General features: G+C 38.7%; 1 protein-coding gene across 1 annotated transcript in view; it reads left to right on the forward strand.

Moving 5' to 3' along the window:
- The first annotated feature begins 1416 nt into the window (after positions 1-1416).
- LOC119412855 (ephrin type-B receptor 2) overlaps positions 1417-14633 on the forward strand; it is a 169036-nt gene continuing 155819 nt past the window's right edge. Inside the window, exons 1-2 of the mRNA XM_037679891.1 lie at positions 1417-1489; positions 4337-4416. Coding sequence (XP_037535819.1) covers positions 1417-1489; positions 4337-4416 — 153 coding nt within the window. The remainder of the gene's footprint in view (positions 1490-4336; positions 4417-14633) is intronic.

A 14633-nucleotide genomic window follows, 5' to 3' on the forward strand; every position in this document is an offset into this window, starting at 1 on the left:
AACAAAGATAATGCTACTAACATTGATATATTTTACCTCTAAGTTAGATTTATTGTTCTGGATAAAGTTTTACAAGACAATAGCCTATGTTAAACGTTAGCTTGCTAACTTGAGAGGCATGTAGCTAATGACAAGCGGGTTGGAGAATTGAAGATAATTTATTATTGTTTTATTTTACAGATCAGTTAAAATGAACTTACAACACTCTGTTCAGTAAAATATGTTACACAGTATTGCTCCCTGCTTCGACTGTACTGAAAGTGAAAGTTAAAGTGAATGGCCATGACTTGAAAGAAGTCTGCATGCACCCTCTGCTGGATACATTGTGCAATTACGGCTGGTTCCCAGCATTATAGGGGTGAAAATTATAAGTGTTTATATTATTAGAAGTGTTTATATTGGCACATAATTGACCATTTATCACTGATACAGATATATCCCCAAACACCTACATTGTCATAAAATATCGGCCCTACCGATATATATGTCGGGCTCTAGTATTATTATGTAATTCTGAAATGCAAGTGTGCATTGAATGTAAACATAGCGCTGTTATCTGCAAACTTTACTTGTCAAATCTGATTGCAAATATTTACCAATACATCAAAACTGTCACCACCCAAATTAATTATTTTAAATTATTTAGCATCTGCTGCACATTTGTGCAGCCCACACTGCAGGTTAAGTTTCCTGCTGCGGCTGATCAGCTGATCTCCGTGCAGAGCGGAGACGTGAGCGTGCCCAAAAACGCTTGCAGATGGCTTATCGCGAGGCTTCAGGGTGCAGATCCCCTGCGATAAACGAGGGACTACTATAGACTCATAGCCATGAAATGCAAAATGCATGTAAGCTCTCTAGCTTCAATAAAGATGAAAATGAGCACTCAGTTCAAGAACGTAATCTGTTTAACGCAACAAGTCTGTTTTTGAGTGCTCTTGAAGTTACAAAACACTCAAGTAAAAGGAAATGTTGTACATTCATTGTACAGCAAAGACAATAAAGCCCTTAAGGTAGCACTTATTTTAAGTGAAAATACTCAGATTGATGCTTTAACTGTTTTGGTTGACAGTCAGGCTGCACCTGGTTTTGCGGCACGTTGTGTTTCATTACATTTTTTTAATTTTTTTTAAGAAATCTCTTGTGGAGATTGTGTGAGGTCTGTAAAGCATTTTAAATTCTCATGTTACCAAACATTTTAGAGGTATTCATGTTTACTACAATGTGGCATTTTGCTTTGGAGGACATTCCAGAAAGAGATTTTGTGTAGGACAAGTGATAACTTGATTTCTAGGGGCAAGATTAAAATGATCACATGTAAACACGTCTGCACAAGAGAAAACAAAAAGTGATTCTTTTGCATTCCCACAAGAACCTTACTGTATATGTCATGTCCTCCTCCTGACTAATTTATCCAGCATGTCTCTGCAGAGCGCTCGCACTCTGCCATGTCTTGGTGTTCAGACTGAGAGCGAGGCTGCAGATGACAGTGGTGAGCTATGTGCTGCTCGGCCTCATGGGAGGTAATGAATCTGTGTGGCTGCCGAGGCTCAAGTGTAGACAGCAGGAGGAGGAAAAGTGATCAGTCTTTCACAGTGAGGTACTACTTGTCTAGCATGTGGGTCACTGATAGCCGGAGAGAGACGGAGCATGAATAAAAACAACAAAAGGGCAAGGAAGGGATTGAAGGTCTGTAAAAAGAGAAGGTGAAGAAAGGAAGAGGACAAAATAAGTGTGAAGGAAGTGTCATTGAGGAGCAAAAGAAGAGCGAGCGGTGAATCAGATGGAAAAAAGAAACAAAGAGAATGTGCGGTTGGTGAAGAGGATGACGTGCCGTTCAGTCACTGTTAACATTCCTGCAGAAATTTGCTCCCTGTCCCCCCACAACACTCCAAACCACCGCAGAGGGGGTTCATTATTCTCGCTTTACTCCCCCACTAATTATCGTTATCATTATGGGGGATAATTACCATTTCACTGCCTAACACCCATGTAGACTGCTCGACTCGGAGTCACACAGAAGCTTATCAATAGCTGCTCAATTGCAGTCTCATCTGTCTAATTATAAGATTTGGGCTTTGTCATAACTGAATAGGATGTGAAATCTAGTATTATGTCTTTGAGTTGTGGTGAAATTCTGAAAGTCAGCAAAAAAGGCTCTGAAATACACCAATGCACGTGAAGCCTGTTAATTAAAGACGAGTCTTTCTTCAGAATCTAAATCAGAGGAAATTCAAGGTTATTAAACAAGTGGAAATCTTTCAGCGGAACTGAACACATGAAGGGCAAACAAAAACCTGTTAGTCATGTAAACTCTCATTGCCTGCTTAAATAACTTTTATGTTTGAGATTTCATTAAATTAGATTTATTGACTTTATTTGCAAAGTTCTGCTTTCACCCAACCCATAGTATTACCGTAATTTCCGCCGTAAACGTCGCTCCGCCCTATAAGTCGAATTAGTCCATATTTGTCTAATAAAGTGGAAAAATCCATCAATATGTCACTTCACCGTATACGTCGTATCTATTATGCGTCACCGTTGACAACCCGGAAATGTGCGCCAGTGTTGTGCCAAAAATCGATTGGCTGCCAAATGGCGGCCGTGGGAGTGTGCACGTGAGGACTTTAACAAGAATTTAACAAGATTAACATTTAAAAACAATTATTTGTTTGCTTGAAATTATAGTATAGGTGGAGCTGGCTTGATGGTTTCAAGCATCGAGCAGAACAAGGTGGGGTCTATGGCAAGTCGACTGTGTCAATAATATGTGGCTTTAAGAATCTGTTCGACTCCTGGCAAGGACCAATGCAGACATGTTCCTGTTTTTAGTTTTCTACATTCACCTTTATAATCTAGCTGCTTTTGCTATTTTTTGCCATCTTATTTTAATTTGCATTAAAAAAAAGAAAATCTGTATGCCTCTTTTATGATTGTATATTGTTGTCACTGTTGTCATCATTCTTTGCTGAAATCAGGTCTCTCTTGTAAATGAGTCCACGAGGCTCAATGGGATTAACCTGTCTAAATAAAGGTTGAATGAATGAATGAAAAATATCTGGTGAAGATTCTCAGTCATCCAGGACATGGTAAATTCAAAAAACAGTTGAAGACAAAAAAAACGATAAATTATAAAGTAAAGTTGTTTTTGTCTTAAACTTTTTTGAATTTGTCCTTATACCCACGTTTACCTATTACTTGATATAACGGCATGCCATACTACTATTACTACTCTGCTTCCATCAAGTGGCTGATAGTAGTACTGCTCAATTTTTTTTCCCCAGTCAGAATGAATGAAAACGGTCATATCTCAGCCAAAATTTGGTTTATAAATATGAGAAAAAAACTCCATAAATACGTCGCTTCGGCCTATAAGTTGCAGGGGATGTAAATTATGTAAACTGCGACTTATAAGCCGAAAAACACGGTAGCTCCTGTTTAGTCAATCAGTCCATCAAGCCACAACGTGCAGTTGTCTAGCCAGCAGACCTGCATCACAGTCACTGATGGTGACTTATGTTAAGATTAGTAGCTGTGTTTGTCAGTGGGGGGGGGGGGGGGGGGGGGTTGGTTCTAAAGCCCTCTGTGGCATTTTGGAGTTGCAGCTGACGCCTTGAAGCTGATGAATGGTCTCTCCATCTGCGGCAGTTCAACCCTGGAGTGCGAGACTGACACAGACCTAATCAGTTAGAGAAATTCATTAGACCTGCTCTGTGTTGCACACGGAAAACGTCAGAGCTGAGAGGATGTTTTGGCTGCGAACGCAGACATGAGGGCGTGTTTACAGAGATTTAAAAAATAAGCGTCAAAGAAGAAGAACCTAAGAATGTAAAAGAAGGACAGAAAAGCCTGACTGGAGGAGTTTTTGCCACCAAGATCCTCATAACTGATGAGGAACATTATTATTATTTTTTTTAATCTAAATTGCAGGAAATGTTTCTTTCCACCAACTAATCCACGGTATTCAGTGTTCCATTCACCATAGAGGCTTACTTTGCCGTAATTTTGTTTTCCTCAAAGAAATAAGCATGATTCACTTGTTCTCCCAACATCACCAGAATGTGCCGGAGCTTTTATGAAACCACACGCAAACATTTCAAGCAAATACTGAACCAAAAGCAGCATCGTAACTATTCGTTTTGTTAAACCAGTGCTGCAAAACTCCACCATGCGAATCTTGTAAATGTGATTAAAAATGTTGGTAACATGTTTTAACTCTTCAAAACATTTTCTGGTTTTCAGAAGGATTGTGTTGCATGAACGTTTTTCCTCGAAGAACAGCATCACTTACACAACAGCAGTTTGTCTGACCCCATGTCTTTGTTTTGTGTTTTCACAGAGACGCTCATGGACTCCACCACAGCTACGGCAGAGCTCGGCTGGACGGTCTACCCGGTGTCTGGCTCGAGTGAAAACAGCGTATGTGATCTGCTCTATTTACACCATATTATGATTGTTTCAGTGCCATTTGAATTGCTTTATAAGAAATGATAATTGTGAGATATTTTCATACTTTAGGTCCTTTTCATAAATAAGGGGCAGAGTGCACGCCAGTGTTAATTGCATAAGTGCAGTTAATGTGTAAATGTGCCCAGACCCCCATGGAAATGTCATTTCTCTTGTTAGTCAGTGTTTTGCTTTCTCGCTTTAAGGTCAAAAGATCAATCAGTGAGCCAGCATGCCTCCCACAATGAGCTACAGCGTTTCTGCCTAAAACAAAAAGGAGGACATAAAAAAATAAATAAATACATACTGTAGATGCTATAATAATTTGAATATTCTGTACAATTAATTAAACTTATTTGTATTATTAAAATTAATTTTAAATCCTAAACTTTTAAGGATCTTTTTGTGTTTTTTTTTTTATTTTTTATATGCGTTTTGTGGTTTGAATTCAAGGCCAACACTTTACGAGTTAAGCATAATGAGCTCAGTGTGTTTGTTCTTGTGCCACACTGGAAGTAATGTGTTACACGGGCCTGTTGGTGTTTGATACACAGTATTTCCATGTGGTTTGCCAGGCGGCGGTTCCTCCCAGTCACATGCCAGCCAGGCTCACTCGAAGCAGCCAAAACCAGTGTCTCGGTCTCCTTTACTTTTTACTCCACCGCAGGATTTAGGCTTCTTAGAATCAGTTCAACACGGAGAAAAATATGTTGTGGATTTATTTGCCGGTGTATTTTAAAAAACCACTGCATGTTTTATTCAATTATTTATTCTCCTGTGGTTTGTGCTAAAGATGGCTTGAATTGCATTATTTTATGCCACGTCTGGATGAAGCAACAGGAAGCAACAAAACAAACATAATAAGCTGGTTTCATCTAATAACTTCAAAGATATATTTATCTTTTCTAGAATTTATTTCTAAATACAATAATGCACGTTTTGCTCTTTTTTTTTACAATCCGAACAAAAGCACAAACATTTCATTAAATTTGTCCAACTTTGATTCCAATCTGCTTGATCGTTGACATGACTTCATCAATCACATTTAACAAAACTTTTGTTCTACAATTTACACAAACAGACGCAATATGAAGTAAAAACGTTACTTAAAAACTTGAGCAGATAAAGAGATAAAAAAAAAAAAGGTGCACTCTCTCTTCTTGTACTTCAGATTTTCCACTCTGGTTAAATTTTCTGTGAATTTAGAAGCTGAATCTTTAAAGCCTGAGTGTGATGATATTTTTCTTATTCCTCCTTCTTTTGCCTTGGACTCCAGATACATTTAATAATCTTCTGAAAGCCTCCACATGCTGCTATGATAAATTTATACCATTCCTTGAACACAATGAAAAGTCCCTAAGCTCCTGGATTTAGTCACGTATAAGTTGGCCTTATCAGCGTGGGCACTAAAGTTTTATAATCATATGGTCATGCTTGTCAAAAGCCCGGTCCACTGGTGAGTGAAAAATGAGAGTGATGGAGATAGCTTGTCCCTTATGGCCCACAGCAACAGGTGTAGAACCAGGGCTTGCTCTCCCTCTCAATATAACAGCAAGAGATGCTTTACAGAAGCTATTGTCTTACACTCATATGGCAACGCATGGCTTCACGAGCTTAGCTGGTGGATCAGTAACTTCCAGCTGAGCGCGAAACCAGCATGTGGCTTTTACTGTATCCTAACATGGCGTGCAATATAGCACAACACAAATGAAACGTGAGCTAGAAATGGCAAAATATAAAACTCCGAGTTTTTATTAGCAGTTTTTTGTACTTTACTTTTTGTCCTCAGATACACGAATAATGTTTATCCAAGTTAATATTACAGAAACATATATAGTGTTATTTTAAGTGTTTTGTATATACCTGTTTCATACTTAAGCATGTGCAAATTAGCTTTTAAAACCCTCTCTTTATTTAGTCAAGTAGGGCTTCCTTGTAAGCGTTTGAAATGTGACAAAAAAAGACGGTTAAATCGAGTCTGCTACTAACCCAGATGTCAACAACTGCAGTTCCTTGGTTGGCCACTCGAGGCAGACTAAAAAAAAGTGATCTTCTTTAGCACTTCAGCGTTAAACTATCCAATTTTATTTTTCGAAATGGCCAACTTTTTGTACAAAAGCATGCTTAGTTCGTGTAACTATTTTTTTTTTCTTGTCAAGTAAACTGAGCACTTGCTGAATTACTTTAATCGCATTTATCTAAATTGCACTGGCTTAAATAGACTGTTTGACAATAGATCAAAGTTCATGCTCAATAATCCAGGTAGAAAAATGCAACAATGTTAAGTCAGGTCCTGTGGACAGTTTATTTTTGTTGAAACATTTCGTCTTTGATCCAAAAGACTTCATCAGTCTGAGGAGCCACAACAAACTCAGTCTTATAAATGGCACCTTCACATAACGGGTCGACCAGTTTAATGGTGATAAGATGGTTTCTGGAGTCCACGCTCTCCCCCGCTGACTCATTTGAAGCGGTCATGGCCATAGTGGTTCAGAACATCAAGGTTTATGCTCGATGCTTTGTTATTACACCAAATCTGATCAGGTTATAATTTGATTTAACCAGACTGTATATGATTGATTTTTAACTAGACTCGTTTACTTTTTTTCATATAGCGCCCTGATATTTGTTGTCAATTGGAGCCATATAAATGAACTGAACTCGAACTGAATTGACAGAAGTAATCTGTAGGAAAGCCACAGTGTATGAACTTAACTCACTGAATATCTACTATATGACCATGTGAACTGATATATATCTGACTTCTAGTGCAGGGTTAAGTGGTTAATGTTTTTCTTTCAGCTGACAACTGTATCCATTTAGAAACAGACGTATAGCCCGAGGGATCACACGCAACTACTGTGGAATAAAAACCAACGCCTCCTTCACAGATGGAGAACATAATTAGGTGGTGTGTGTGGGTTAGGTTATCATCACGGATGTGTTATAATGTGGTACCAAGATGCAGTATATCTAGTGTAATTTAGGGACGCACCACACAACAAGAAAGCCGTGTTCATTGCTGCCAAAGCTTGGTTAAATAAATCTGCTTTGTTTTACCTAAACAACTGCTTATTGTATTAGAATTCCTTTGGAATATGCTTGTGGTTGTTTTCCCCAAAAAATGTGGCTAATCAAAGCAAGCCAACGAAACATACTTTTTTAAACATAACCTCTTTTTTTTTTTTTTTTCCATTTACAAATTCGTAGAATTCTGGATCACTGGAGTCAAAAGAGACCCCTAATTTGCTGTGATGCACAATTAAAGTCTGTGAAATTAGATTTTTAGAATGAGTCAGAAGCGTAATCCACATGTAATTTGGTGGATGAGAGTAAAAGATGGAATTGTTCGTCATGTTTCACATGTTGTACATTAGTAGTGGACAGTTGAGGCTGACTACAGCAGACAGTTCTACTTAAGGCTTGGAGTGGATGAGTCTCTCTTCTCTGTGAGGCCCAGTCTCCTTTAGGATTTAGCTCCCATGGCCTCTCTCGTAGTACCGGTAATTGAATGCAGACAGTGGGTGTCATTTGTACGCTGTCCCTCTAGGGAAGGCACTCTTTCTTTGACAGAGTTCCCACAACTGCAAATAGGGTGGCTGTGCCCCTGGAGTTTTCCGTTGGGTTTCTCTCTCTGCTTTTGCGTGAATTATTTATTTACACGTGTCGGTGATGGAGTGGTGATGTGTAATGTGGCTCAGTATCGTGAGAGTATTTCAGGTTTGTTCAAACATTGTAATGACAAGATGTGATAAATACAAGGTTGGTGTTGTGTGGGAAAAAAAAAAAAGAGAAATCCTAAATATTTGATTGTTCTGACACTGTGTGCATTCCACTGCTTGACTAATGAAACTATTTTCCTAAGAAAGTTGAATGAACTGTTTGCTGCTGGTGTTTAAATGTTGAAACAGCTGTCTGTCATAAAGTGATGGAGGCAGTATCACCTCAGTTCACCTTCATTACAGTCAAGACTTGTGCAGATTTATCAGGGTCAGCAGACGCATTGAGGGTACTGATTCAACTCATTGGTTTTAGAGTTGATTCATCATCCAACACGTTATTTAACTTGAAATGAAGGTGTAACTAACTTTAACACACAGTGCTGGTTAGGTTAAAAAAAAGAAACGTCTTGTTCTTTCCAGGTCATGCCTTGACAAAACTTGCTTTGGTTTTGCTATCTGTCTTAACGGGGGGGAAAAATAAATATAAATAATAGTTTTCTCTAGAATGGAAGTGATCTGTTTATTTAAAATGTACTCTGAATCCAAAATTACACCTGGAATTGTAATGGATTGTGTAAAATACAGCTCCAGTGAGCCAAGTTTGGCAAGAGGGGTGTCTGAGGAACTGCCGGTGCTGAACAAAATGGGCTTGGTTTTTTTTTCATTAAAGTTTAAATTTTTATAGCCAATTAATGCATTGAAGTCATAACAATATTTTAGTAAAAGCTGGATGTAGCAACATTATTTGGCAATTGAAGAAGGTAAATCTGGCAATCATCAGCATAGCAATGAATCGAGATGCCTTGTTTTATCAGTGAAGCAGGTACAGGGAAAACGGGAGAGGTTCAAAGAAATAAGAAAAGATAAGAGAGAACTTTATTGATCCCACAGGAAATTGTTGTGCCAGAGTTTCACTACAAAGGAACATGCACAAGGAATCACACAAGATATAAAAAAAAATAACAGAGAATATAAAAATAATAGAGCTATAAAAAAATAACATCAGTTAAGGTCCAAAACAGGTCCAGGTGCAGACAGAAACATGAAAGTGTTTATTGTAGCGCAGGATTAATTTTATTGTCCTGTGTGTTTAGAAAAGGGGAGGAGTTGAAAAGTTTGATAGCCACAGGGAGGAAGGACTTCCTGTGGCGTCTCAGTCTACGACTGAAGGTGCTGCGGTGAGAGTCCAGGGTGTCATACAAAGGATGCGACGTGTTGTTCAGGATCTGGAACAGTTTCCTCAGCATCCTCTGCTCAGACACCTCTGTCAAAGACTGCAGCTCCACTCTCAGAACTGAGCCAGCTCTCTTGTTGAGCTTATCAAGTCTGTTAGCATCAGCTTTCTTCACTCTGCTGCCCCAGCACACCACAGCGTAGAAGAAGATGCAGGAGACCAAAGAGTGGTAAAACATCTGCAGCATGGGCCTGCAGATGTTAAAAGACCTGAGTCCCCTCAAAAGAAGCAAGCGACTCTGCCCTTTCTTCTAGAGGGTGTTGGTGTTAGCTGTCCAGCCCAGTTTATTGTCTAGGTGGACCCCCAGGTATTTGTAGCAGTCCACAGTCCACCTTTGATATCGATAGGGTTGGGGACGGGGTGATCTTATTCTTGTAGTCCACCCGCAAGAATTAAGAAAGAATCAGGTCCTGAGGAACAACATAGGAAAAATGTGCTGAGATATTCAAAAAGTGTCCAACATTATCACAAAAGTACAAACAAAAACAGTTTTTGCACCTAAAATGCTAACTTAATGTTTTAAACCAGAAATAAGAATAGTCTTGTCAACAATGTCAAACAGATAAAAGCGTACAGGGATCACAAAGCAGCCAAACTAATCTGCTCTAATGATATCATTATAAACTAGAAAACTGTTTTAGTGCTACTGTATGTAAATGTTTAAAAGGCATACTGGGAAATTTCCAAAATGTCATTTTTTAATAAAAAAAACCCAATTGTTAAAAAAAAAAAAAAAAACTTCTCTGTCATGGCTGCAAGAAGTTGGCAAACAACAATAATGAGCGAATTTCCCAAAATGTCTCCAGAATGTCTTGGAACTTTTGCAGGATTCTCAATTTTCTTACATGTGACACAGAGGCGTGCAGCCCTGTCACTAGAGTTGTTTAGAGTCAAATCATTTGTCCAACAACTTTTCTCTCACTTGCATGGGAGCTTATACAAAAAGTCAGTGAATTTCAAAAACTTGCTGCTCAAAATGCAACTGCGTGGCTCTCTGGTCACTTGGTCACAAACACAGTTCAGAGAGATTACAACGAAAAAATCATATATTTTTTTCACAATTTTTCCACAAGCGTCACCAACTACAGTAGAATCCCAACCGTCAGCTCAGCGAGATGCCACCTTAAGGCCAAATATATATGCACTTTAATTAAAAGTTTTTGGTTTTATGATGGTGCCTTTTGTACCATGTGAGGAGTGAGTTATGCATGCTCTGTCAAATTAAAAGCCATAGTTCATAATTCCTAGTCCTTCAGTGCCATTAATTTCAACAGGTACAAGTTTTTATTTGACCTTAATTCTAATAAGAAACAAATGATGATCCCAATGTTGTTTCTGTGTTTACAGTGATTAAGCTGCTTATAAAAGGCAAATTTATTTCTGGCTTGGGATTTACTGAAACGGGAGTTGTGGTAATTATTTGCTTTGGAGTCTAAAATCAATTTCACAGTTCTGGTTAAAGTGATAATTCATGTTCTGAATGGGAAAAAAAAAAGCAACCGTCTGTTATAATGTATTTGCTATATGTAGAACTTTAGTCTATAAACTAGCTTAGTGAGTGCAATCCATTTGGCTTAACAGGTAAAACAAAAGCTTACTGTCATTGACACTTATGGATCTCAGGCCATTTGAACTTTCTCCTGGAGTGGAACAACTGATATTGATCCTAAACCTTATTCTTGATACCACTGAAGTGTAGCATACCATATTACTCCTATGGGTGAAGCAGCAGCCTACATCTAGTTTTGCAGTCTCTAAGTCATTTTATTTACATCCATCATGATCAATGGGATCTTCAGACTCTTGTTCTTCAGAGTAATTGTCTCTGTATTGCTCCCTTAGAGTACAATTGCTCTAAAGCAGATCAGGTAGTTGACTTGCAATTTGTTAATGGCTTTGTGGTCCGACTGGTTAAGGTTGCTTGAAGCTGATAAACTTGATTGTCAGTTAGACCAGAGACCCAACAGTTTTACTGGTATATGTAACTAATGTTGCCCCATAATAGTTCACTCTAAATCTTAGACATTAAATACACACAGTTGGTTTTTATATACACTTTAGTCTATTTGGAATGCTACTTTTAATTGGAAATCCATCCATCCATCCATTTTCTTTACCCGCTTATTCCATTTTGGGTCACGGGGGTCGCTGGTGCCCATGTCCATCAATCACTGTGCAAGGGGCGGGGTTCACCCTGGACGGGTCGCAAGTCCATCACAGGGCCACATAGAGACAAACGAGACAAACAACCATTCACTCTCTCACTCACACCTAGGGACAATTTAGAGTTACCAATCAGCCTAACATGCATGTTTTTGGACTGTGGGAGGAAACCGGAGTACCCGGAGAAAACCCACGCATGCACGGAGAGAACATGCAAACTCCACCCAGAAAGGCCCCTGGACCGGGGTTTGAACCAGGGACCTGCTCGCTGAGAGGCAGCAGCTCTACCAGTTGCGCCACCGAGCTGCCCTTAATTGGAAATCCATCCAACATATTTTGAAAATAATTTGTGTGAACTGTACATTTCTGAAATGTTAGTCTCAGGACCCCAACGAGCGCAATTAAAGCGTAAAAACCGTTTTATTTTGTTTTGGAGCCAATCAAGCATTCAGTTTCACACCACTGGGTTTCTCTCATAAAAGTGGTTTCATTATGGAAGGAAGCTTGTGTAATAAATTTAGTTAGTATTTGATTAAATAATATTCATAATGGTTGATTAACTCAGAGGTTCTATTGATAACATTTGGCCCTAAAGAGACTTCTGATGATTATGTTCTTTCAGAATTAATGGTTTTAGTTCAGTGTTACAGTCTAGGCCCACGACTCTATGGCTTTTGACCTTCACAGTGAGAAATACGCATTTTGTCAAACAACAAGGTCTCAGCACAACAACCTGATGTTTGTGTCCATATCGTCCATCTGATCTACCTCGACGTTGCCTGCACCTGCTGTACCTAACGCACATGGCCACACTTTTAAAGCATTCTTGATAAGAACCGGGGGAAAGCTGTGAAAATGAAGACGTTTCTTCTAATTTCACACTCTGTGCTTGATCGTTAGGCTCTTATTATGCCCCATTTGCTTCCCTCCACTAGCTGTGATGAAAGGAGGGCAAAAAGGCCATGACAGGACAAAAGGGGCCCTTCATCAAAACACATTTTGTTTGGGGTCTTTTTTTTTTTTGTCCAGCTCACCCCATCCTTCCCCCACACACCACTGCCAACACATTTTTTTCTTGAGTTTCCCCCTGTCTGCATCCCTCATTAGCAGCAACCCCCACCTGTCTCCACAGTCATTTTATTAAACTGTGATTGTTCAGTGCTCTGCGCTCGGCGGAACAGGCTGTCTGCTCTTGTTTAATTGGCCCACAGCTTCCCTGCTGCTCCTCAACAAGTGGGAAGGTCAATGGCTGCTCACGACCTGGGATGATGATGTCTGTCAGTGCTGGGCGAAAGATGAATTTACCTGCAAACATCCCAAACCTATGAAATAATACAGTCTTCCTGACAAGTGCTCGCTCAGTTTAAAGCCAATAAAATAACATTTACAATGATATCCTTTCCTATCAGTTTTTTTCAAACTGCCTTTTTTGTCTTCTGAGTTATTCTATAACAGGTATCAGCTCTATAAAATAAACTAAATTATGTGAAATATTAAAAAAAAAAAGCCACACATTTAAGCTCGATGATAACTTGCATATCTGTTTCATTCAGCATTTTCTTTTCTCCTGTTATTTTGATTATTTTTGGCTGCACATCTGACCTTTTTGCTTAGGTTGCCCTTTGTGATAGTTCAGGTCAAACCAAGCATCACACTTGCAGTGATTAATTGGGACATGGGATTTAAGAACTAAAGCTGTGCTAATTAGTCAGAGTGTTTGACAGAATGCGTGTTTGTAACAAGAGAGGTGACTTTCTTCTCCCAACCCTCAAAATCTGTCAAAATCCTCACTAAGTGGGCACTAATTTGAGAAATTATATCAGCTGTGAAGTGAAGAGTGAAGGAGGGAGGCAGTAGAGCTTGCACCAGATGCAAAGTTGCTCAAGGGGTGAGAACAGATTTCTTTGTGGCTGAGATGCCACATGTAGAGGTCATGATCTACAGTACTTGTTGCGTTTAAACCTGGTTTGATCTGTGGCCAAGGAGCTGCCAAATCAGAGGTTTAATTTTGATTTGTATGGTCAGAGTGAGTACTTAAATTGCCATGCAGCATGGACTTTAAAGTAAAACCTCACAAATAGAGATCTGGAGTCAAATTTTACCTCTGATTATTCTTTATACAATTACATGTGTAATAAGATTATGTTAAAGTGACTATGACTGTGGAAACTTTGTCACATTTCTTTAAATATTTAGTGTAATGAAAGACGTCACTGTACAGTCAGTAACTTATTACAAAGTGTGCCATGAAGTTGTGTTAACAACCTAATAGGACAAACCTCACCTAAACCAGAGCTTAAATTATTTCATGTCACGTTTTTTATATAAAACCGTTTAACAATTGTTTTCTCCCTGACAGAAAAAAACAAAAAAACAATATGAAAATAAACTATATGACTTTGGAGTTTTTTAAATTTACAAAGTACAATATATTAATTTCCTTTATTAGTGTATTAAACAATAAATATTTATGCTAATTACAACTTTAGACATTTTTGATTGCATTTATTGTCATTAAAAAAAAACCCTGATACAATTCTCTACAGATGCTACAACTACATTTACTTTTTGTAAAAAAAAAAAAAAAAAAAATGTAATACAGTAGTCCCTCGCTACTTCGCAGTTCGTTTATCGCAGACTCACTCTATTGTGTTTTTTTCAAAATAAGATTGCACATGACACACAAATGGCTGATTGATGGAGTCACACAGTCGGCATCGAGTTTTTTTTTAATTTAAAATAAATTATTTAAAATTATTTAGCATCTGTTGCAACTTTGTGCAGCCCTTACTGATGGATAAACTTCCTGCTGTAGCTGATCAGCTGTTTTCGGTGCAACGCGTAGAAGTGGGCGTGGCCAAGAGCGCTTGCAGGTGGCTGAGAGCAGCGGAGGCAGAGAGCTGAGATCATGACATTCTGTGCTCTATTAGAGCGTTTAGAGTTTAGAAACATTGTTTAGAATACTGCAAGAGCGTGAGAAGGGTTTAAAACACCTATCTATCTATCTATCTATCTATCTATCTATCTGTCTGTCTGTCTGTCTGTCTGTCTGTCTGTCTGTCTGTCTGTCT

The sequence above is a fragment of the Nematolebias whitei genome, chromosome 7 (assembly GCF_014905685.2).
Source record: "Nematolebias whitei isolate Nwh7 chromosome 7, NemWhi1, whole genome shotgun sequence".
Classification (NCBI taxonomy): Eukaryota; Metazoa; Chordata; class Actinopteri; order Cyprinodontiformes; family Rivulidae; genus Nematolebias; species Nematolebias whitei.